Source organism: Ochotona curzoniae, unplaced genomic scaffold, assembly GCF_017591425.1.
Source record: "Ochotona curzoniae isolate NIBS_2020 unplaced genomic scaffold, NIBS_Ocur_1.0 contig_3498, whole genome shotgun sequence".
NCBI classification, from domain to species: Eukaryota; Metazoa; Chordata; class Mammalia; order Lagomorpha; family Ochotonidae; genus Ochotona; species Ochotona curzoniae.
In genome coordinates, this window is record NW_024465885.1 from 6,184,432 (window position 1) to 6,208,264 (window position 23,833).

At 37.3% G+C, this 23,833-nt stretch overlaps 1 protein-coding gene across 1 annotated transcript in view; it reads left to right on the forward strand.

Annotated features, from left to right (window-relative positions):
* Positions 1 to 270: 270 nt before the first annotated feature.
* Positions 271 to 23,833, forward strand: part of MYH15 (myosin heavy chain 15) — a 174,895-nt gene continuing 151,332 nt past the window's right edge. The window contains exons 1-3 of the mRNA XM_040980919.1: positions 271 to 398; positions 18,005 to 18,151; positions 22,672 to 22,778. Coding sequence (XP_040836853.1) covers positions 18,064 to 18,151; positions 22,672 to 22,778 — 195 coding nt within the window. The 5' untranslated portion in view covers positions 271 to 398; positions 18,005 to 18,063. The remainder of the gene's footprint in view (positions 399 to 18,004; positions 18,152 to 22,671; positions 22,779 to 23,833) is intronic.

The following is a 23,833-nucleotide window of genomic DNA, read 5'->3' on the forward strand; positions in this document are numbered from 1 at the left end:
CTCCACTTTCAAATTATTAGTGTCCCAGGTACAAAGTCCCTTGAAATTAGCTTTGTTTCACAGGCTCTCCGTTGTAGCGGCCAGGGAAATGTAAGTATCCTTTGATACCAGTTAGCCATATAATTAAGCTTTTTATTAATGTGGTATAAATGGAAATAGTGGATAATTTCTTGGGAAAAATTCTTAAAAGTGTGGCTCTTCTTTTTCCTTGTTGTATCTTCTTGACTAGAAATGGACAAAATGGCTGTGTCTCAATTGTAATTTTGAACTGGCCTGGAGAGTTGAAACCATGAACAGTAGATCATCTGAACAGAAGAAACCAGAGCCCTCACTCTAGGATATGAATAGGAGCCCGGACTAACTACTTCCAGACTGAGTGAAATGAACTCTTATCTCAAGTAAGTCATTGTTATTTTGGGGTTTTCTGTTCCCAATTTATTCACTTGTAAAGAGCAGTTTTGTTATTGTTATTGCTACCCTTGGCAACCAATACTGGGACTATTTAGAAATACTCACTAAATATAACCATTTGTAATCCTTCAGAGCTAAGCTAAAAATTCTGTTAGCAAAGATGGACTTATTAACACCGAATCAATGTTACCGTAAACAAATTCATAAGATAAATGACAGATTTGGTAAGTTAAATTAAGAATGGTAACTCATGTAATTACCATATAACATACATGAAGAATTGAAATACAAATGCAAATGCTCCCACAGAAAACTTGGCAAAATAAACAGATGGAACAAATAATCGAGATAAAAAAACTATAACTATTTTTTAAAATGTTCAAATAGTTTCACAGAGAAATGAAATTCAAATAGGAATGAGATACTTCAGTTGAAGTGTCAGAATTTGATGATAGACATTATTACAAGAAAAAGAATACTTTCATATACAACCGGTGAAATTATTGTCATTGCTAATATCCATTAAAATTTTAAGTACATATTATTTTTCATTTAACTCTCAGTTACTCGCCTGGGAAACAAAAATAAAACCATGAATAATACCGTACATATAAGGAAGCTGATAGCAATTTTTTTCATAACGAAAAACAAATCCATCAAATCTTTGGAAAGGCAATTGGTGAATAAATCATGGTGTATATGATATGATATATTTAATATTTTGCAAGCTTTAATAAATTAAAGTTGTAGTAGTTAATGTATCAGGTTTTCAGCAAGATATGGACTGAGAAAAAACAGCATTTAGTGGCATACTTATAATTGTTCACATTTATTTTAAACAGCTCAATGTGTTTATTTTAATATTTAAGCATATAGAAAGAAATGTATTTCAAATTATTAACCTGAAATGTGTACAGGATGGCTAAAGGCAAATGTAGGGAAGTGTAGAAGAATTCAGGACTTGATGTAGGTTGTGGCACGTGAACAAAGAAAAGTCAAAACAAGAAAAAGCCTAAGTTTTATAGTGTTTTTGATTTATTCATGTGTAACAGTTGTTATAAGCATGTATTTCATATGTATGAAGTATAGGGGAAATGAAACAAAAAGATAAATATATTTGGATGCAATAATTGAAATACATGTGGAGAAGAGGGTCTTTAAGATGTATATTATGAAAAGCTTTTCATCGATTTCAAATATTTTACACCAGAACAAACTTATCTGTTATTTGCACTTTTCTGAGAACATTTTGAAATTCTCTGTGTAATTGTGTGGGAGGTGTGTGTGTGTGTATGCTGAAAAAGAAGAACTTATTATAGCTTTAGTTTACACCCAGAAATCCTGCCTAGCATCTATTATACTTTAGATATATTTTGAATACACAAAAATGCATGTTCACAAAAAGAGTAGAAAATATAAAGGTACAAAATAATTTTTTAAGTAATCCAATAATCATTGTACCAGGATACAGCCACACTGAAACTTTTATTAATGATATAATTCTTATGCATACCATAAATGCTGTTTTGCAATCCATTCTCATTTATGTGCTGAAGACATTGTTAATATTTAATTTCCCCCTTTGGAAGTATATGATACTAACGTTTATCACATTCACACATCAAGTTCTTTCACAGATGTTCTCATCTTTAAATCACACATCAAACTGGAAAGAGAAGAAAGGCAGCCTGGATATAAGAAAGTTTGAAAGCCTGGATTCTTCCTTTACTTTAAATCTGTACCAGATCTGAATGCAAGAAGCTCTGTTTCCCTTCCCCCAACCCCTAATGTATTCTAGTATTGTTTTTTAAATAATATTGACTCTTCTACCTAGGCTATAACCAGGAAAGAATAACTGTTGGTATAAATCCCATTTCAAAGCAACAGAAACGAATTGCTTTGCTCCCTAATAAAACATCCATGTATCCAATGTAACCAACAATTATTGTAGTATGATTTTAGATTTGGCTTTTGGTTCTCTGTATTAGATGACCTACATTTTAAGTAGAATTATATATGGTAATGAATATACAAAACATCTGCTAGAGGGCTTTTATATTTTTGTTTTGATGCTTATTTTCCATAAAAAAATATTCCTGACCCAGACTCCTGCAATTAAAATACTGTATGGAGTGTTGTCAGGTCTATTCTACCTTTATATCTCTCAACTGCCAAATAGCAATGAGGACAAATCAACATCTCCCTGGTCCCATTCTTTCTTGGGACTTTCCCCCTCATTTTTGTTTTCAGACAGAAACCGAGCACACATTACCACATGTACTTTCCCTTGTTCCCTACCACCTGTCCTGAGAGTCTACTCATGCATGCCTCACCCCTGATCAGTCAAAAATGGAAACAGGCTTATAACTTCAACAGCTGCCTCTCATTTATTTCAAATTAAACCTCTCTGATAACTTGTCTGGTTAATTTCCTCCCCACTTGGATATTTTAAATCCAGAGAACACTTTGAAATGAATTTAGGTGGTTTTGTTTGCATTCCCTGGATTGTGTCTTTTTGAGATGTCCAAACACACTGTTTTTTTTTTTTGTTTTTTTTTTTTTTTTTTTTTGCTCAGGCATTAAGCACATGAAATTGACTTGCAATATGCCAACTTTCCAATGGATACATTTAACATCCATTTTCTACCAACTGAAAACTAGATGGTGTGATATTTCTCTTGCTTCATCTCCTATATTGCCTAGGACTTTAGTAAGATTACGGTGGACAGTTTATCCATTCAAGTTAGATTACATTTCTATAAGAAGTAACAAAGATCATTTTAATTAAACTGTCATATTGGCTTATTTTAGTAGAAGCGATTAATTCTAATTATGCAGTACATGCGTAAGCTGTTACTGTGAGTCTATTTCTGTCCTCCATGCCATTATAATATGCCTCAAAAGAGGTGTCTTTCTATTAAGTCTTTTCCCATTAAGAAGTGATAAATTAACAGATTTTAATGAAGTTATACAGAATTGGTCCACCAGTATTAAGAATTGATTGTACAAGATGTTTTCTGTAACTCAAGGATTTTTTCTTTTTGCATCACTTCCCAAAGTTGTTTTAAACATAGGTGATTAAGTTCTTTGTTCAATTGAGACATGTTCATTTCTCACAAAGGACTTTAAAGTACTGGAAGAATAATTCTAGGTCAAGAATATTGACTGTGTTGTTTCCCTTTATATAGCAAGCAATCAATTCATTGTTTCCTTTGTTTAAAGATTTGGTGAAAGAAAATTTCTTCTTTGTTGGGAAAGGCAAATTATAGAGCCTTTCTTTTGATAACCAGGGTGATGTTTTAGGGTAAACTTTTGTAGGAGAAAAATAAAGTAATGTTATGAACATCATGAAAATGATTGATAACAGATTTTGAAGGCCATGATTTTGACCTCAAATTTGGTGTCCAAAAATTATTAGCTTATCACCTCTGCCTCTACTTCCTCATTTGTAAAATGAGAACAATAAAACTTACCTCACACACGGTGTTGTTAGCGAGTTTAAATGGAACAACCTATGCAAAGTGATTAGAGTAGCACTTGGAACATAGTGTGCTATCTATAAAATTGTTAAATTTAAAGTTTAAAATTTTGCTTTTAGCATTGTTTACATAATGGAAAGGGATGCATGCCTGTGTAGGTCTTTGATTAGGGTGGGGAGGGTTGAGGTATGGAGGAAGGTGGGTGGAACAAATATTTCAGTTCTTTTATTTTTTTCTCCTGTGTACTTTTGTGAGGGGTGTGGGGAGAAGGCCACTACTTCTTACTGTCAATTACAACCACATCCAGGGTGAGGGATTTGATAATGTCTTAGAAACCCCAATGTAGGAAAGTTTCTGAGAATTACCTACCCTAGTCTGGCCTGCCCCCAGGCCCAACCCAGATGCATGCCAATGGGTGTTGCAGCTTTCCCCAGCTCAGTCGACCCCTAGCTCTGGTTCTCACACTCACCAGTGAGAGCTTCAGCCTAGCAGGGGAGTCTCCAAAGTTCCCCCACCAGACTAATTTTCGGTTCTGGCTCTTATGCATGCCAGTGAGCTTTTGTTTCAGCACAGCCTGGGATGGCCTACTCCCAGTCCCTGCCCCTGCCAAAAGGTGTTATAACCTAACCCAGCCAGTGTGAACCATGTCCCTTCCTGGCTCTAATACATGCCAACCAGTCCTGTGGGCTGGCCCGGACCAGCCTGTCAGCAGACCCAACCACACACATGCCAATGAGTATTTCAGTCTTGCCTGGCCTGGCTCACACCCAGCCCTGGCCAGGTTGCCTAACAGGAGCTATAGCCTAACAGAGAAGTTCTCCAAGTTTCTCTACCAGGTCCATTCACAGCCCTGGATTTCACACATACCCTGCTTGTTATGGTCTACCCTCAGTCCTGGTCTTCGTATATGCCAGCAGTGCTGCCGCCTGGTCAGGCTTGGCCTCCTCACTGCCCTTGTTCTCACACAAACCAGTAAGGGTTGTAGTCCTAAAGAAATAAGCCAACAGGTCTCATGCAGAAGCTGCGCCCAGATACAGTTCACTCATATTCAACCTGCAGTCCAACCTGACATGGCCTACTCCTGGCACTTTTGGGTAGATACTGGGGCCAAGCCCCAGCTTTAGTGAGTGCTGGTGGGAAGTGGGAGATGCACTTAGTCCTGCTCCAGTTTTCCATGTGGGAAGGTGCTTTGGCCTGACCCAGACATGCCCTCTAGTTTTCCCCATGCTCTTCATTAAGCCATCTGTTTCAGCTCTATCACCTACCTGCCAGTACAGTGCCATGGAAATCCCTAGAAACCTCCTTCCTCTGTCAAACATGCCATTATTGGTCCTCACTCCAACATATCTCCAGATTCCCTTCTCAGGGTAATCTGTAGCCCCCTGCTTCACCCTACATGCGGGGTGTGTCACATGCCTGGGCACCATGATGTGTCCTGTGTGGGTATCCTCTGCCTTCCACCACACTGTGCCATGTGGGGGACACACAGACTTCCCAACATATCTTTAGCAAGATATAAAACAATAGAATAAGTCAGCACACTGGTATTGTTAACACAGACTTGTCATTAACCAGGCCCAGAATCCCCATCTGCTACTGTTGATTTTCTCCCTGCAGTGTAACGCTTGCCTGTGTACATGGCAGCTTAGGTGGTAGCCCACAACAGATGAACATAGTATACTGTTAAATACTTTCTATGTTTTTTGATCCTTTTAAAAATTATTTACTCATGCATAGTAAACATATTTTCTGTATTTCATGGTGCAGATTTTGGCTAGTGCTCCTAGAATACCCTGAATAAATAGCATATAGCAATTCTTGACTATTATATTGGAAATATGGAAAACATTGAGACTCATATTTATTCAAAATCACTGGGAGAGAGTAGTAGAACTCAAGACTCCAAATTTTATGCTACCAGGGAAGCTGTTGATACCTCTTATTAATATTATCTAATCCTATTTTGAGGCAAGCATTTAGAGAATGAGTTAAATTAGTCTGTGGATTTGGGTTGTAGAAATGGAATAGTTTTCTGGCATCTTCCAGCCTTGCCTATGAGACATTTTGGGAGCCAGATAGAGATCCTTGGCTTCAACTTCTCAAAAATCAGCAGACAAATTTAGAAACAATGGCAAAATTGACTGAGGTCACCACCGTTGACCTTGACAAGAGTATATAAAGTCTTGAATAAACACTGGTATGCTCATTTCCTTTGCTCTTTCCAAGGTAGGTTCACATCTCTTTGTTCCACCAACATACTGAATAATGGCTATGAATGACAACTTGGTACTTTTACTTATATGCTTTGCATGACATGTTTTAAGAAAAAAAACCATATTGATGATTGGGGGGAAAATTTTTAGTAATAATTTGTAGTACATCTAATATAATCTCATGGGGAATAATAAAATATGTCTAATATTTCAATTATACTGAAATTTATTTATTGACAATATATGTTCCATTCTAGCCTTGGATGCTTAACCCAGAGCCAGATCTTAACTCTTCTGGTATCCCATATGTTTTGTCCTTCCTTAATATTCCTTAATATTCCTTAATATTCACTGAGTGAAAAAAGTCATGCTGGACTTAATTAAACTGTGATACATAATACTCTAGTTTTATCAGTATATCTGATTATGTATGTTTGGAAGGTATTGGTTTTAATCATACCTAGCTAAAACTCATTTACATAGTGTAGGTTAACATATAGCATTCAGAAAATTCAAACTAATGAGAAAAATACAAATAGTACCTTAGATTTATATTTTATATCACTTTTTAGAATCAATAAATATTTCAAAATATTTATACAAATGTAGAATTGAAACACATATTTGTTTTGGTGCCAAAATTTGAAATCCATGCATAGAATTTTCATGTACTAGTTGAAGATTACTAATATGAATGAATTTCAAAGTATTTTGCACCAAAGTAAACAACTTTTAATTGCATTTTCTAGGAAATTTTGACATTATCTCATGTTTAATGCATATAATTTGCGTCGAGTTATAACAAAGTATTATAAAACAGGAGTAGTATATATTGTAAAACTAGAATTACTATATTCTAGTAATTATTATACAGATTATGGGTCACTGCTTTAGAAAATATTATTAGGATAATATTTTATTCCAGCTAATACTCTTCAACTGTTGTGCTAAATAGTATTTTGTGGTAGTGGCATAGTTTCTTTCCATTCTGAAACACAGAGATAAAACTATCAGTCTCAGTTTTCTTGGCATTAATCATAGTATATCTAGTGTGAGTACTATTTTTCCTAATTCTGCAAATAATAACCCATGCTTTTCACCTGATTATTTTACCATGGGTTGGTGAATTTGTTGTAACTGTATGTGTTTCAGATATCCATTATACTCATGTATAATTTATGGAATGCTGAGCTATCTGCTACTAAAACACTAAGCTGTCTAAAATTTCATGGACTCAAACAAAAAAATCTTTAGATAATACAACTTCAACCTCATTTACATTTCTGGAGTCCAGTGCTTCCTAAAATATTCATTTTTTGATGTCTTATTCTTTTAATCCATTGATCTTAAGACAGTAGGAATTAAAGAGAGTTTGCTCAGGAGTATTCCTCTGGGTAACTAGCAAAATTGCTCAGTGCAGATGCTCAGTGTTTTGGTCAGGGGTTGGAAGACAGGAAAGTGCAGGAAGAGAGTCCTAGACAGGACAAAAGACCCAGCAGAAGCTGTAAAAGGAAATCCAGTTGAAGAACAAAGCTGGAGGGAAATGTCAATAACACAATTTTGATTTGATTCTCCTCCCCCCGGTGAATTCCTCCATCTTGCTGCATTACCACAGTTCAAATTCAGTTGAGATTCTTTCATTGCAAGTGTCTACCAAGCATAAAGTCCAGCATCTTATTGTCCAGATAAGTTCAACGGTCTCTTGAGGAGACCATCTCTGGTTTGAAGGTAGAGCCGTCAGAGTATCACCCTGATCAATTAAAAGCCCCAACATAACATCAGGAACAATTTATAATGTTATGGAATTAATTGACATGGTACCAACATGTTAAAAGAGAAAAAAAATGCAAGTTCTGAACCACATCCTATGACTTCTACATTGACATTTCAATTATTAGTTTATATACAATCAGGTTCTATACATCTTAAAATGGCTATATATTACTATTCAGCTGTCTCATGTCTATTTTAATTTTAGTATTTAGTATTTAATAGCGTTCAAGCATGATTTTGTTGAGCCTGGCTTTTTTTTGGGGGGGGGGAGATAGTCTAGACTGCCTTATAACTCTAACAAGACATATGTCAACAGTTTAGGTGAACAGTTTTAGGAGGGGTGTGCAGAGAAATTATCAATACCCCAGTGAGGAGTAACTAATCTTTGTGTCCCACCCAGTGCATCCCCGCTGACCGTTTCCAGTTTGTTTCTAAGCTTTCCTTGTTGTTCTCTATCTACTCTAGTTTTTGTTTGTTTGTTTGTTTGTTTTGAGGGGTTTCTGGAACAATCCTGACAGTCATTACGAGAGAGGGTGAGGACCCAAAGTCAGAACCAGGCAAGGACCAGAGAAAGCTCCCCTCCCTAGTCCCGAAGGAAGTTTACTGTTCTTCTGTTTCTGCGGACCGCTCAGTGCTCCTGGTTGTTGTTCCGCTGACCTTGGATCCTGCAAGGCAGGATTTGGGCTTCTTCCATCCCATGTGGTAGATCCAAATGGGGGTGTGTGACCTCAGAGTTCTCGGCCTCCGAAGGCACTCCAATTCCCCGTGGTTTGAAGGTGGGCGATTTTAAAGACTGGAAAGTCTTCAAAATGTGTCTTTAGGACATTATCAGAAAGAACAGTTCCTGTGGATTGAGGGAATGATGAGCCAGATCACAGAAGACTGGGGGACTGGCAGAGATAGGCAGCTCTATGGGTGTGAACTATACTACCTGGAGACCTGTATTCATAATGACAACCACCTTTTGAAAGAAAGCCTTAAAATAATATATTTTTAATATTCTTGATTTAATTCATCATTTTAACTTTTCTGATGGAGATACAATTGCCTAAGGCTTCTGTTTTACAGAACTTAACAACTGTAACTAAATAAAATGCCAAAATAGTAGCTATATAGTAGAGGAATGGTAAATTTGTGTATAAAGATTAAGAAATTAAGTTTTCTACTGAGTAAGTCTTGCTGAGTAAATACATGTGATGTGATGATCTCAGCAGCAAGAATGACAGGAAGCATCTTGCTCATTTGTTGTCCCAGAAGTGTTCCTAATTAAGGGCTTCTGGTAGTATTTTGTCAGATTTCGTTCATTAACTGGGGCTTCTAACTCGAATGTGCTTCATTTAATGCAGCGCAACGTATGTTTAATCTTGGTTGGAATATTTTAAGTAACTTCCAATTCTCTTCTGTTGGCATCTATATAAATCCATTTTATTTTTAAGCAATTTCTGTCTCCAATTTAATAATGGAGGAGATTCTGTGAAGAGATACTTAGTGTTTGTTTACTCAGTGGAGTATTAATATTGTAATTTGCGTTACAGTTTCCCAGCAGTGGAAGTCTTTGAAAGTAAACATGCATAATGACCCGCCTTGATGAAGTCAAGTGCATCTAATCAATTATGGTGAAGCCAACTTGAACTATGCTGGCATTGCCAGCATGAAAATAACTTAACTCTTCTAACCATTTATTTAATAAGCACTGAATAAGTTTCTGCTTACAGATAAGGCACTGAGATGCCAAGTTATTATGATTTCTGTAATATAACCCCAGAAAATCATTGTCTGAAACTGATTGAAAAGGATACGATTGCTAAGTGATATATTCACTGTTATGAGCAGTGGGAGGGATAGAGTAACTGTGTTATCTCCCAGAAGAGAGCGCAGCTCAAGTAGACAATTCCCTTGTCTCATTCCAATTACTCAGCTATGGCTCCCACTTTGCAATTTCTTCATTTATCTATGATTCTGTCCTCTATTATAGGTTGGATATCTCAGATTCATCCGGAAATTTGTAGAGCAAATCTACCCTCCTATATATTTAGCACAGATTTCAAGGACTACATGGATGCTTGTTGAGTATAAACTACAGTAGTGAAGAGTGATTGAGATTTTACTAGGCACCAAACATCACTAATGACAAATAACAGAAATTTGCTCAAAATAATTTCAAGGTGGGGGAAAGAGATATTTTACTGAGTTGTCTTACAAAATTGAATACAGAAACTCAGTCTAGATCTTTGGAATAATTGATACCAGGGAAGATGTTTGAGATGTGAGTGGCAAATTTTTTTCTTCTAACTACCCTTTGCTGCTTCTCCTCATTCTTGTGACTCCCACTTCTATTTGTACTTTCCCTGTTTAGCATGCATGTGACATCATATAACCATATAATCATGCGAACCATACCATTCTAGTCTGAATCACTCTCTTTAAGCAAACAGCGTAGGCTAAGAGTGGCATCTAAGTCCCAAATCCATATTCAGACAGGCACCCTGATTACCCCTGATTTAATCAGGCACGTATTCTTGGTATAATCAGCTGGGCCAGAATACACAAGTCATGGTGTAGACACAGCTGCTTGAGGCATATTCCTGTGGATGACACAAAACACTTCTCAGGGATGAATGTGGGCTCAGCTGGCATGCTAAACCGTGCTGGTTAGTAGCATAAAATAAATCTGATAATTATAGTATTGGTTGAATTTGATGATTACTGAAATATTACCATAAAGGAAAATGAGAAATTGGGTGACTCCAAGGATTCTTTACTGGGGGAAAACGGAAGTCAAGGAGGGCACCCTTTTAACAGCAATCAGGGAATAAAGAGGAAGTGAAGTAGCTTATGGGAAAACAGTATGTACAGTTAAAGATGTAACATTATTTGAAGCTTCAACTCAGTTGAGACTTGCAAGATGAGACTTCACAAGTTCACTTCTTCCTCATTTTTCCATGGTACAACTTGGGGTTTCCTCACTTTGACAGCTGCAGTGCAACCAGCACCACGCTTCACCCGAGAGAGTTCCCTCTACAAACTGCCCTAAGGTGTAGCCAGAAGTGAACTCTCTACCTGAATCCCTTATTTTTAAGAAATAAACTAGTGTGCTTGTTCATTTCATTCTTGTACCACGTAGGCCTATCAGGGGCGCATATAGATGGATAATAAATATATGCCAGACAACAGAATAAGTGCACAGTTTTCAAAAAAGATATTTACAAAATATCTGGGGAAGAAGAAGCACAGAACATACAGGCAACATTAAAAAGAGCCAATTTCCAAAACTTAGATTTCCTTCTTGTCCCTGCTCCACCAGGACTTTCTTAATTTTCGCACTGTAAGTGCCATGTCCTGGAACACACCTATGTTCTTGTACAAAAAGGAATGGTTGATTATCATGATGATGTCATGTTTCAAATGAAAAGCATTAACATTTCCTACGAAAGATAGTGAGGTTTTGACGAGCATGATTCTTTCAAGTGAAAAGTTTATAAATCATAAGTCAATATGATGCTTGCAAAATGAAAAGTTTATAAATCAACTCTCCTTTCCATCTAAAGATTTCCCCGCTCCTTCCCCTTTCCTTGTTAGATATATCCAAAATACTTCTGGACGTTGAATCACATAAATGCAAATTGAAGAGTTGTAAATTTGTTTTATCCAACATGTTGTAGCTTTTGTTTTGAAAGATAAACTGTAAGCCAACCAGAATGAACTATTTGTCTGAACTACTATCAGAATTAATTATCTGTCTGTGTGATACAATGCTAACAGTTACCTAATGCTTCTTTCTGAATTCAAAATTCTGATAGTCATGGTGCTGAGTGCTCTGTCAAGAGTGAACACAAATAATCTAGAATTTGTAGTTATGTAAAGGTTATTTGCACTGTGTAGATTCCCATCCACCTGTTTTCCTATGAGTAATGAGTTTTCATATGCTCATTTGGTTGAAGTTATCTCACATTGTATTCTGTTTCAATTTGCTTATTAATAAGACCCTTTGAAACACTTAAAAGTGTCCTAGAGTGAAAAAAAAATGTGTCTTAAGTTTGGATGATAAATCATAGATCAATTTTTATCATAAAAATATACCAAAATACCAGCCCCAAGTATACTTTTATGTAAGTGTATAAATTAACATTTCCTTCTGAAAAAAATACCTTTAATCTTATATTCATGTATGTTTCTCTGTCACGAGCAAAGTCTACTTTTCTGTTTATTTTGTTAGTGAGATTGGTTTGCTTTGGTTCCTTATTTTCCATTTTACGGTATTTATATGACCAGAGAATAAGAAATGTGTTAATTCTGTGAAGTTCTTAAGCTACGTGTTTGAGATAGAACCTAAAGGGACTTGGAGCTCAGTTGTACAGCAGGAGGTTAGTGCCTGCTGGAGGAAGGCAAGGAGGATGGAGGATTCTAATTCTTCCTTGTTCAACTGACTCATACTCTTGGTTGAAGCTATCTTCCTTCAGATGGTTGCCAGGCCTTCTCTATTTCTAACACCTACAAATTCCTGCAACTTAGTGCCAGTTCCTATACAATCTGTTTCTTATAAGCTTTCACATATGTTAAATGTTCTAGTCTTGGAAGGATATTTATACAGATGTGTATTTTATGTTTGTATGTGATCTTTTTATCTCTGAATGTTATAATAAGAACCACAATTTTAAAACTGTTGATTATGAAAGTATAAGCACCTGGCATGCATTAAAAGAGGCTGAAATGGAATAAAATGAAAGGTAGTTCCCAACCTGTTTCCTATTCAACTTCCTAGACATATACCACTTTTGTAGTATCTTTTCAGGAAATCTACACAGATATTCACACACACACACTCATGCACACATCTGTCAATATCTTCGTTATCCCAAAGACACTTCCTGAGCTCTACTGTGTACTGAGTGTAAACCACCAGGAAGTCACACAGAAAGAAAGGAGGAGGATGGAACTCGTTTCTCTAAGAAATATGTGCCTGCAATTTGTTTTCCTAGCTGCAGCTTCAACTTGTCCCAGTCTACTAGAGCCATTTCCCTAAAATAATTTTTCCCCAGGCCCTTACTGAAAAAGTCTATTTCCTATGAACCACCTCAAAACTTCTCAGCCTAACTTTCAGGGATTTACCTTACTCTGTTATGTCTAATAAAAAGTGTAGTAATGTTATTAATATTGCTATTGTAATTCTTACAGATCCTAAATATGAATACTAACCCATAGAAAAGTCAACTGTGGTGATTCCCCTCAGAAATACCACGCTCAATACCATCCCTGGAACTTACATTATTTTTTTCATTATTATCAAGCATTACATGTATTTTCTGGGAGACACTTTAGCTACACCACTTGTCTTCTTTTTTTAAGTTACAAAGAAGTTTGCTTTCATCCATTCTTCAATGAATTTTATACAGACTGCATATCTTTGTAAATAATCATACAAAAATATGAGGGTGATTACATATACAGGGTCTTCAAAGTGTTCACGAAAATGTATGCAGGCATTGACTTGATTTTTTTTTCACCAAGATAAGTTTACTTCTTCATCAAATTGTTCATGAGCTTTTTGAACTGATCTCATGCTTGATGAGTTTTTTTAAGACATCTACATATTCTATATTCATTTATTTGTTGAGATCACTCAGAAACACTATATTCCACTCAAACTATTCCTTGGTTCTTACCTTGCCATTATATACCTCTTGTCTTTACTTTAAATTGTATTACTCTTTTTAAGTCTTATTTAATTTTTTGCTGGAAAATAAGATATACAGAGATAAGGAAAGACAGAGAAGATCTTCTATCTGTTGATTCACTCCCCAAGCTGCTGAACTGACGGAGCTGAAATGACCCAAAGCCAGGAGCCCGAAGCCTCCTCCAAGTCTCCCACACAGATGCAGGGTCACAAGGCCTCGGGCCATCCTCCACTGCTTTCCCAGATCACAAGCAGGGAATTGGAGGGGGATATGGCCACCAGGATTAGAACTGGTACCCATTTGGGATCCCAGCAAATGCAAGGCAAGGACGTTAGCCAATAGGCTACCATGCCTGGCCCTAAATCATATTCTTTTTTAAAAATTTTACTTTTTATTATTGTCAGTATATGATAGAGTTCCATAGGCCCTGTGGGTTTCCCTTATCCTCTCTCCCATTCCCTCCCCCCTCACTGAGTTCCCCTATGTCATTACTATAGCATAGTTCTTCATACACAGTCATATGTCCATCATTGCAAACATGGACAATGGCAGAGAGTCCAGCATCTTATTATCAAGATATAATAAACAGTTTTATTGGGAGTCCATCTTTGGAAGTAGAGATGCATACTGCATTGTATCCTCACATCTGGATATCACAGTCTTCATTACACAGTTACTATACATCTCCTTAACTGAAAAAGCCACAAAATGAAATAAACAACGGGAAGAAAAAAAAAAGAAATTAACAATTACATGAAGTTAAATAACATGCTACTGAATGACTAATGTGTCACTGCAGAAATGAAAAAGAAAATCAAGAACCTTCTTGAAGAAAATGATGCTACTGTGTGATCTATGAATCACTAGAGAATTTAATCAGAAGAACATGTTTTGAAGAGGTGAAACTAATGAAAAGAAAGCAAAATCCATAAGACACAGTTTATGCTGATCTTTGTTGGTGAAATGTGTCTTTTATACGCAACAAATAGATGTGTTTTGTTTTTAAATTCAGTCTACTAGTCTATGATGTTTGATTGATGAGTTTAAGCCGTTTGCATTCAGGGTTAATACAAACAGGTGGTAATTTGGTTCTGTAATTTCAGCAATGGGTTGTTCATTGATTTAGGCTTCTGCTGTTATTTTACTGGGATGTTCTTCTCATTTGCCTTTGGTTTTGGTAGGCGCAATTCCTTTTCTCCCTCAAGAGAACATCTTGAAGTATTATTTGTAGGGCAGGTTTGGAAGAGGCATATTTTTTGAATTTTTATTTTCTGTGGAAGAATTTTATTTCATTGTAAAAGAAAAGGAAAGCTTTGTTGGGTATGTTATCCTGGGCCGACAATTTTTTTCTCTTAGAATCTGGAATATGTCACTACTTTGTCTTCTTGCCTGTAGAGTTTCCTGTGAGAGGTCTCCTGTGAGTTTAATTGGCATTCCTTTATATGTTAGTTGATTGTTTTCACGTGCACATCTAAGGATCTTTTCCTTATGTTCAACTGAAGAGAGCTTGACTATCACGTGTCTTGGTGAAGTTCACTGTTGGTCAAGCCTGTAGGGAGTTCTGTGCCCCTCCCAGATGTTGTTTCCCAATTCTTTCTTTAAATTAGGGAGATTTTCCCTTATTAGTTCATTAAATAAATTTTTAAACCCAGCTTCTCTTTCTGCACTTTTGTGACTCACATAACTCTTGTATGTGGCCTTATAATAGTGTCTTTCAATTCTTGAATACTTTTTTTCTTTTTTGGCTTAGTTCTGCTCTGCTTCCAGATTTTTGTTTGTTTGCCCCTGGTGACAGGAAATATCTTCCAATCCTAAGATTCTTTCTTCTGCTGGCTTCATTCTATTTTGGAGAGTCTCCACTGTACTTTTAATTTGCTCCACTGTATTCTTCATTTCTGATATATCAGCTTTCATTTGATTCATTTCCAGTGTGACATATTCCTTAAATTCCTTGAATGCCTGTTTTGCATGCTTCTCTTTGTTGGTAAGAAGTTTTATAACAAGTGTTTTGAATTCTGAATCCCCCACTTTCCTGATGTCTTCCTCAGTTGACTCCGAGCTAGGCAAAGGAATTTTGTCCTTTGCGGGGGGTTTCAGTAATATTCATTGTGCCTCTGACTCTTTTTTTGCTTTTGGTCATTGTACTTCTGAGTATCAGTTTGTTTTCCTTGGGGCAGGTTTTTAAGCTCTGTCACCCACAAGTCTACAGTTCGATTTTACTTATTGCAGTTGGTACATAGCTCTATGTTTGCAGTCAGTTGTGCCACTCTTTGCAGCAAGTTCTAGGTCGGGTTCTTCTGTTAGATTTCCACCATGGTCTCCGTAGCTCCTGCTCCTAACTCACCAATCTCCGCCTCCTGTGATACTGTGTTGAGCGTGCAATGTTGTCTGTACAACCTTTCTCCCACTTCCAGTTGGAGTAGGTCCCAGGATTAGGGAGATATCAGGTGACCTATGTAGAGAGGTTGTTGGTGGTACTGATCTCACAGTACCTGTTGGTCATTAGATTTGAGGGCCACATGAATCTATTTTGACCCGTACAATGCCATAGTTCACATTATTTTCCCTGTGGGACCAGTGCAATGCACTGAACTCAGTGAGTTCTTGCCAAGCTCAACGCATGCGCGGCTCACTCTTTTCCTCTGCAGTCTTAAATTCTGTGCCACACTGTGTGTCACTATTAGAGTTCTTGATCTGCTGGTCATCAGGTCAGAGGATTACCCAGACCTGTCTTGGGTGGAACCTATAGGATGCCACGTTGTTGCAGTTCACTGAGCCAGAAATGAATTCACTCCCATCTCAGTGCACTCACAGTACATGTGCAGTCCTGCCCCATATCCCTTCCCTCTTTAAGCAAAATGGCACTCAATTAGGCTCTAGGAGGCAGCCTGAGTTGTGAAATCCACCCTGTTCCCGCAGCGCCACCTGGGACCTGCTGTTGGTTTTGATCAAATCAAACAAACCAGTAGAATGAGAAGTTCTTTGTCTGGGTTCACCTCCTGAGCTCCTGGCAAATGTCCCTTCCCACCTTTTTGCTGGTGGAGTTCTGGCTTGTGGTGGAGTTCAGATTGCCTTTAGCTGAATGCCTCTGGGGTATTAGTCTCTGCAACACCACATATTCTTAAAGTAGATCTCAGGAATGGTATCAGGGTATCAGCCAATGAGAAAAAGAATAGACCAGACAACAGAAAAATATGTGCATTTATTAGATCTGTTTGTTGTTAACCATGTGTGCAATAAAATTATTCCAGTTCATCTCAACATTGCTAGGCCATGGTGCTAGTATCTGCTAAGTGTGCACATAGGCTAAGCAAACTTTACAAATTTTTGCCTTCTTTTTCATTTGTAAACAGAACCAATAATACTTGGCTTTCATACTGGAATGGAAAGCAAAATTTTATGTCTAAAATGGAATAGCTTCTTATTATGGATTATGATGGTTCAGTTTTTTATTATTTTCTTCCAGTTATCAAATGTAGGTTATGAAAATTAAAGATAAACTATCTAAAGTTTTTGGTATTTACATGTTCAACAAATACATGTTCAACAAATATAGCCTTGATAATTTGCTCAGCAATTCAACTGCTCCAAAACTGATACTCTCCTTTCAGGAGCCAATCAACTCCTTTATTCACATCTACTCCATTTCCTTCTTCAGCCTTCAACCTGTCTTCTACTTCCACCTTCCACCTGGCTCTCCACCTCTTGCCCTCAACCAGTTTCCCTAAACACTTTTCTGTACAATTTTTTTTTCTTTGCAAACTGTCAGCTCACAGATCTCATCTCTGACAGAGTACTGACCTTTTTGTTCTTGTATTATCTAAGGTTGGACATTTATCTAAATAACTTACTTCCCATTTGTTACTATCTTCTGGTAATGGTATGCTGTTGACCTAGTTAGAGCTAGATTACTCTGAACCCTCTCAACTGTTGAAAGGGAGCAAGTGCCAATCACTTGACACTTCCCAGGCTGGCCTGTACTATCAATTGCCAAGGTCCGAGCACAAATGTGTCAGGGCTGCATTGTGACTTTCACGGGCTATACTTCTGCCTCTATAGAAACACTCTCTCTGTCTCTGTCTCTGTCTCTCTCTCTCTTTCTTTCTTCCCCTTTCTTTACCATATAATTAACTATTACAAAGGCAAATACAAGTATGATGCAGATGCCATTCATTACAGATCATTAATATTATGTTCTTATTTTCTCATCATTTTTGCAACAGATAAAATATTTTGTCAGATTTTTAAAAAATAAATTAAAATATATTTTCATAGGCCTTGTAAAAGCATTGCATGTGCCAGCCATTATGCCTCCTGGAGTTAGATGTTCTTAGACCAATTTGTCATAAATTGGAAGCATCGTGGCGATAAAGAAGAGGAATAAGTAATTTATTCTAGTATAGTGATTGGTTTTCTACCTCTTTTGTTTCTTTTCCATGCCTGTCTTTTTCAGTGAATCCTCTCAGTTCATATTTAAGCCCCACCTTTTCAAGGTGAATCCTTTGAAGAAGCATGGATGTGGCAGAGCTTGGAGAAGCTGCAGCTTTCCTTAGACGGAGTGAGACTGAATTGCCTCTCTTAGATGGTAAGCCTTGGGGCAGTTGCTGGCTCCATTTTGTTTTGCTGTGTAGAGGTGGCAGGTAGGATATGTGATTGAGAGGAGCCATGATTTTTATTTTTTTTTAAGATTTTATTTTTATTATTTTTCCATTGGAAAGGCAGATATACAGAGAGGAGAGACAGAGAGGAAGATCTTCTGTCCGATGATTCACTCCCCAAGTGAGTGCAACGGCCGATGCTATGCCTATCCAAAGCCAGGAGCCTCTTCCGGGTCTCCCACACTGGTGCAGGGTCCCAAAGCCTTGGGCCGTCCTCAACTGCTTTCCCGGGCCACAGGCAAGGGAGCTGGAAGGGAAGTGGGGCTGCCGGGATTAGAACCGGCGCCCATATGGGCTCCCGGGCGTGCAAGGCGAGGACTTAACCACTTGCACCACCGCACCGGGCCCAAGGAGCCATGATTTTTAGAGCCCAACTTATTTACTAAAGTTTAATCATCCTGTGTATACCTCCAACTCTTAGCAACTAAAGAATTTGTGGTGTCCAGAGGAATGCATATTTGCAACAAAAAAGAGAGTGGAGGGGAAGCAGCTCAGACATGGGTCCTAATTATGGGATCCAAGACAGGCTTTCTGTTAAGGAATCACTATTTAGAATCCTGACATCCCAGGAGTGGCCTTGGGAAGTGCCTTTTTCAGAAACCTGTGAATTATCAGCGAATAAATAACTGCAAAACAGAAGGAACTGTGACTTGGACCAGAGTTGGACATTTATAGCTGTGATAAAGAAAAGATTCTGGAAAGGATGGAGAAGTAGAAGCTGTCTTACATATTCTGGAATTTCTTGACATGTGAACTTTGCTTGTGGTGGTCTTCTTGGTCAGCAGGTTGCTCAGCCCATGATAAAGGAGAGGTAATTAGGAGATTTGCTCAGCTTGATTCACAACTTTGCAGTTACAGGCAAAGGCAACTGTTACTGAGGACTTAGCCAAAAAACTAAAGTCTGTATTTAATCTGTAAATAAATGTTCCTTACCTACCTGATAGACCCATCTGGACTACATGGCTATTTAAATTTCAGTGGATTGCAAACTTACAAGTCAGAGTCGTAGTGTGCTCCTATATCAAGCACTGACATATCTTAATTTCCAAATTATTCAACAGCACAACATAAAAACTGGGTGAATATTGTCCTTATACTCAGATTTAGTCAACATTACATTTTGATGTGACCAATGTTATAATAGGATTGTGTTTCTTCTATTACCACCAGTCCTGGGTCAGTTCCCAGTTTTTAGTCATTGACTTTCATTATTGTGATGAGACTTGAGAGCAATTAATTATAATCAATCAAATCAAATCAAATAACAGAACTATCCCCGAGTTCAGAACTGGTCATGCAAAGTATTACCACAGATAATTAGCTAACTAAGGACAAGAGGATAACGGAGCCAAGAAAAATTCAAAATCAGGCCAAAGTTGTAGAGATAATTTGAAACACATTTAATCAGCTTTAAAGATAATTTGAAGTACATTTAATGGAATCAGACTCATACATAATCAGTTAAAACACAGCAGTCCACACAATTTTAATTTTTTTTTTTCTGGCCAAGCAACACATCCTTAGCAGCAAAAAGGCAAGTCAGCAGAAGTTTTTCATTGTGCATGTCTGTTTTGAACTCAGGTCAAGTGTGAGAAATGCAGCAACAAGTGTTTTGGTTCCAATTTCCTTGTCTTTATGGCTTCTTGGCAGTCAGAGAAATTGCTTACCCGGACTGACCCTCAGTTTCCTCACTTGGAATTTGGGGCTAATACTTGTCCTGTGTGTCTTTCTCCATTTCTATGAGGATCAAATGATACAATCAAGGCAAAAAAGTAAACATGATTTATGATATCTGGAAAAGAAAACTAGAATTGATGGATGTCAGAAACAAGACTATTACGAAACAGTATTCCAAAAATAAAATGTATTTTTTGTTAAAAAACATAAATAATCTTAAAATAGCCATAAAATTCACTCTGTTGTAGCTTGATCAATATCATGTAATATCACTCCTAAGAAATGCTTCAAATTGATAATAATAGTTATCTTGTGTTATTTGATTATGGATGATTTACAAATTATTTTTATTTATACAGTTCCATACTTTTGAAGTCTTTTCCAATAAATCTATGTTACATATATATTAGATAATATACTTAAACATTTAAATATATTAAACTGTATAGGCAAAAAAAAAATCTCAGTTTAGGATTGTGAAAACTGAATCAACAAAAATAAGTTGACCGTTTTATATCCCCTCCACTGCCAAAGGGAGCACAAAAGCCCAGGATGCCAAATTCAGTACTGTTTACAGTTTCAGCTCTGCATTACTGATAAACACAAGAATTAAAAGTTGACTGAGTTGGTTTATTTAAGTGAAATTTATTTTTGTTTTATTTGAAAGGCAGAGACTGAGAGACAGAGAAGGGCACACACACACAGACACACACACAAACACACACGTACACTTTTTGACTGCTGGTTCTCTCCTCAAATGCCTGCGGCAGATGCAAGTGATCTCTCACTTGCTCCTTGCCAGAGTGTGCATCAGCGGGAAGCTGGGTGAGAAGTGGAGGAACCAGTCTTGAACCAGACACTACTGTATCAGATATGTATATTCTAAGAAGCTATTTAAAACTGCTTCAAACACATATCTCTATTTAGTCCATCTTTTAAAACAATGTTGACAGGAGCAGCCCATTAGGAAATGGGATGTGAACATGTCTTGTTTTTCATCGTTCCCAAGGTTGATGAAAGACGGCACCTGCTGTTAGCATGTGCTGAAGTGTCTCTGGATGTAACTGAAGGAATGAAAGCTAAGCACGTGCGAGATGTAGTGCAATGATGAAGGAGCTCCGATTTGGGAGACTGATAATCTAATTTCTAGAGTCTAATGATTGATACTGATTAGCAGTGTAACTAGGGGTCTCTTCATCTCTCCTCCTAGGTTCTTTTCTTTAAAAAGAAAATGTGTGCTTGAGAGGGAGAAAGGGGAGAGAAACTGTGTCAGGTGTTCCAAGTCGTTTCAAGTCATAACATTTGGCTTAAGAGGCAGAATATCTAACTTAAGCATACAAGCAGGAGATACATGTTAAATGGTTGCTTTTTAAAGTCAAGCATATTTTCAGAGACACAACGCAAAGCAAAATAAGTTTTTGAAAAACCGCAGCAAAATAATAAATATAATGGAGAACCAGTATTTAAAACACATCTAACAAGTAGGAAGGAAACGCTATCAGTAAATGGGGATAGAAAATTCTCCTGCCAAGAAGTTTTTAATGGTGAATTATTTGCAATTAGGGAAATGGAGAAGGCAGCCTGTTATAGATTGTGAAAGTAAAAAAACTAGTAAGAAATACTAATTTTTTGCAGACAGAAGTTTAGTGGAACAAAGGGGCAAATGGTGCCCAAATTCCTTGCTTGTGTGCATACTTTTTCCTTAGTTTCAATGCTTAAGCCTGAAGAACATGTCTGATGAGGGCTTGTTGTCCTGCAGCAGTAAGATGACCTCTGGGGCCTCTGTGATTCACACATCAGAGAGGGTGGTGATGGCTGGATTGGTACACACCACAAGTACTATGATTGCTGTGCTCTCTTCAGCTGTGTCTCTCCTGGCCCTTGGCTAGAATGTTTCTTTCTTCCATACACATAGTCTTCATTCACCTTTCCCCAATATATGTCAGCAGATGTGATTTGGAGAGTTTCGAGAGCTTCTGCTAAAATGGATTTTTATACAAACACACACACACACACACACACACACACACACACACGCACGCACACATTCTTCAATCGACTATTGATCTCAAGTGGGTGACAACTTGAGCTGTGTTAAAGTAAAATTCAGAGAATTTGCCTCATGTATGCACAAGCATGCTTTCTGATTGCAATCAGAAATTTCCTATTGGTGGATCATTTTATGGAAGGCTGCTTTGTTTAAGGGTGAAGCATGAGGTATGAAGAGGTCGAACTGTGAACAAAGGATCATTTATAAGGAGAAATCATATGAATCAATATAATAAGAATAACTTTTTTTTCCTGTCCTCCTTCCCCTACAAATCTTATCAGGTAATTCTATTAACAGACTTTGCTTCTAAGATTAAGGTCTAAAGAATCTCTGAAGGACGTGATGGCTAAACTTGATTATAGCTTGGGTGTTACCAAACTTTTTTGAGTGATGTTTTTAAAAGAGTAGCTGGGAAGAAAGTCTGAATATTAGCTTGACAACCAGGGGCTTGCAGTCAAAGTTAAGTTTTGGGGTTTGGAGGGATTTACAAGGCTTTAGTAGATACTGATAGTGCTTGCTGCCCCCCAAATTCTACTTGCCGGTATGTTTCCGCTTCCTATGGAAACTGTGTGAGTGCATCTTCAGGGTGAACATTCGTGGTTTTTCCACCTTTGCAGTTTCCTTTCCTGGAGATGCCATGCCAATAAGCTGACAAAGCAGGAACACTATTGCATGTATCCGCTAATAGTGCACAACATGTATTTGTGTAAGTTACAGATCATTTTTCCTTCACAGAGAAGAAGAAATGCTGGGTTCACGAAGGCAAAAATAAATATATTGAGGCTGAGATTAAAGGGAGTGAAGATGATGGGACAATAATGGTTGAGACTTCAGATGGAAAGGTAAAGGAATCTTTACTCAGCCTATGTTCTCAAATTAACCATGAGTATCTCCTCTCTAATATTTTTATTAAGTATCTGCGATAGGGGTGACATTGAAGAACCTTGGATATCTCACTTATCTTTAAGAAACTCCTCCATGTATCATTGAATGTTTAATGAAGAACACTGGGTAAATCAGAGTAAACTTAATACCAGTAGAAGACAGCATGGACTCTGGAACTCAATCATTTCCACTTCCTTCATCAGTCTTTCAAGTTCTTACTTTTCATAGGTGCGCTCTGAAAGAATAATAACTTAAGGAACCGTAAAGAAAGATGTCGTTTGTCAGATTAGCAAATGGGTATGTAATGTGAAACAAATAGTGTTGTGAGGAAGCTAGGAAGTAGAGGAATGATTAGCAATGTCAAATCTAGGAGAAGAAATTATAAAGTATTGGACAAAGTCTTAAATGTGAGACTTATGAAATCATCTGTGACATCTATAACTTATGAAGCCATCTATGACATATTTAAAAGTAAAAGTCAAGTGTGGAGAGCTAAAATATACTGTCAGAATTCATTGTGGAAAACACTCCAGTCTCCAACTTCCATCTCTTCTTATCATCAGGGTTTCCAGAGCAGCCGGCGGTATTGAGAAGACGGCTCCTTCTCAGCTCCTCTGCCTGAATCTGACCCTGTGTTACTAATGTGTCAGCCTCTTGGTGTGAATACGGCCCCACTTCTACTCTGACTTGTAGTAACAACTTGTAAATTTTACAGATAATGCTGAGCTCATATTAACTTTCCTGAACTTCTCCCTGACCATATTAACTTTCCTGAACTACTGCCCCATGTATAACTCCTTAATACTCCACATTCTATAACAGACATTGTTATCAAGAAAGGTTGTCTTTTTCATTTTCTTATATTTGAGTTTGGACAACTTCTGATCTAAAGAAATTGCTTTTAAATTGTAAAAGTCAAGGTGCCACTCAAACTACCACTTATAATATTTTATTATCTCCTTGACAGTCAATTTCTCTCTATAGAAAGACTGATATTAGATCTATTTTATAT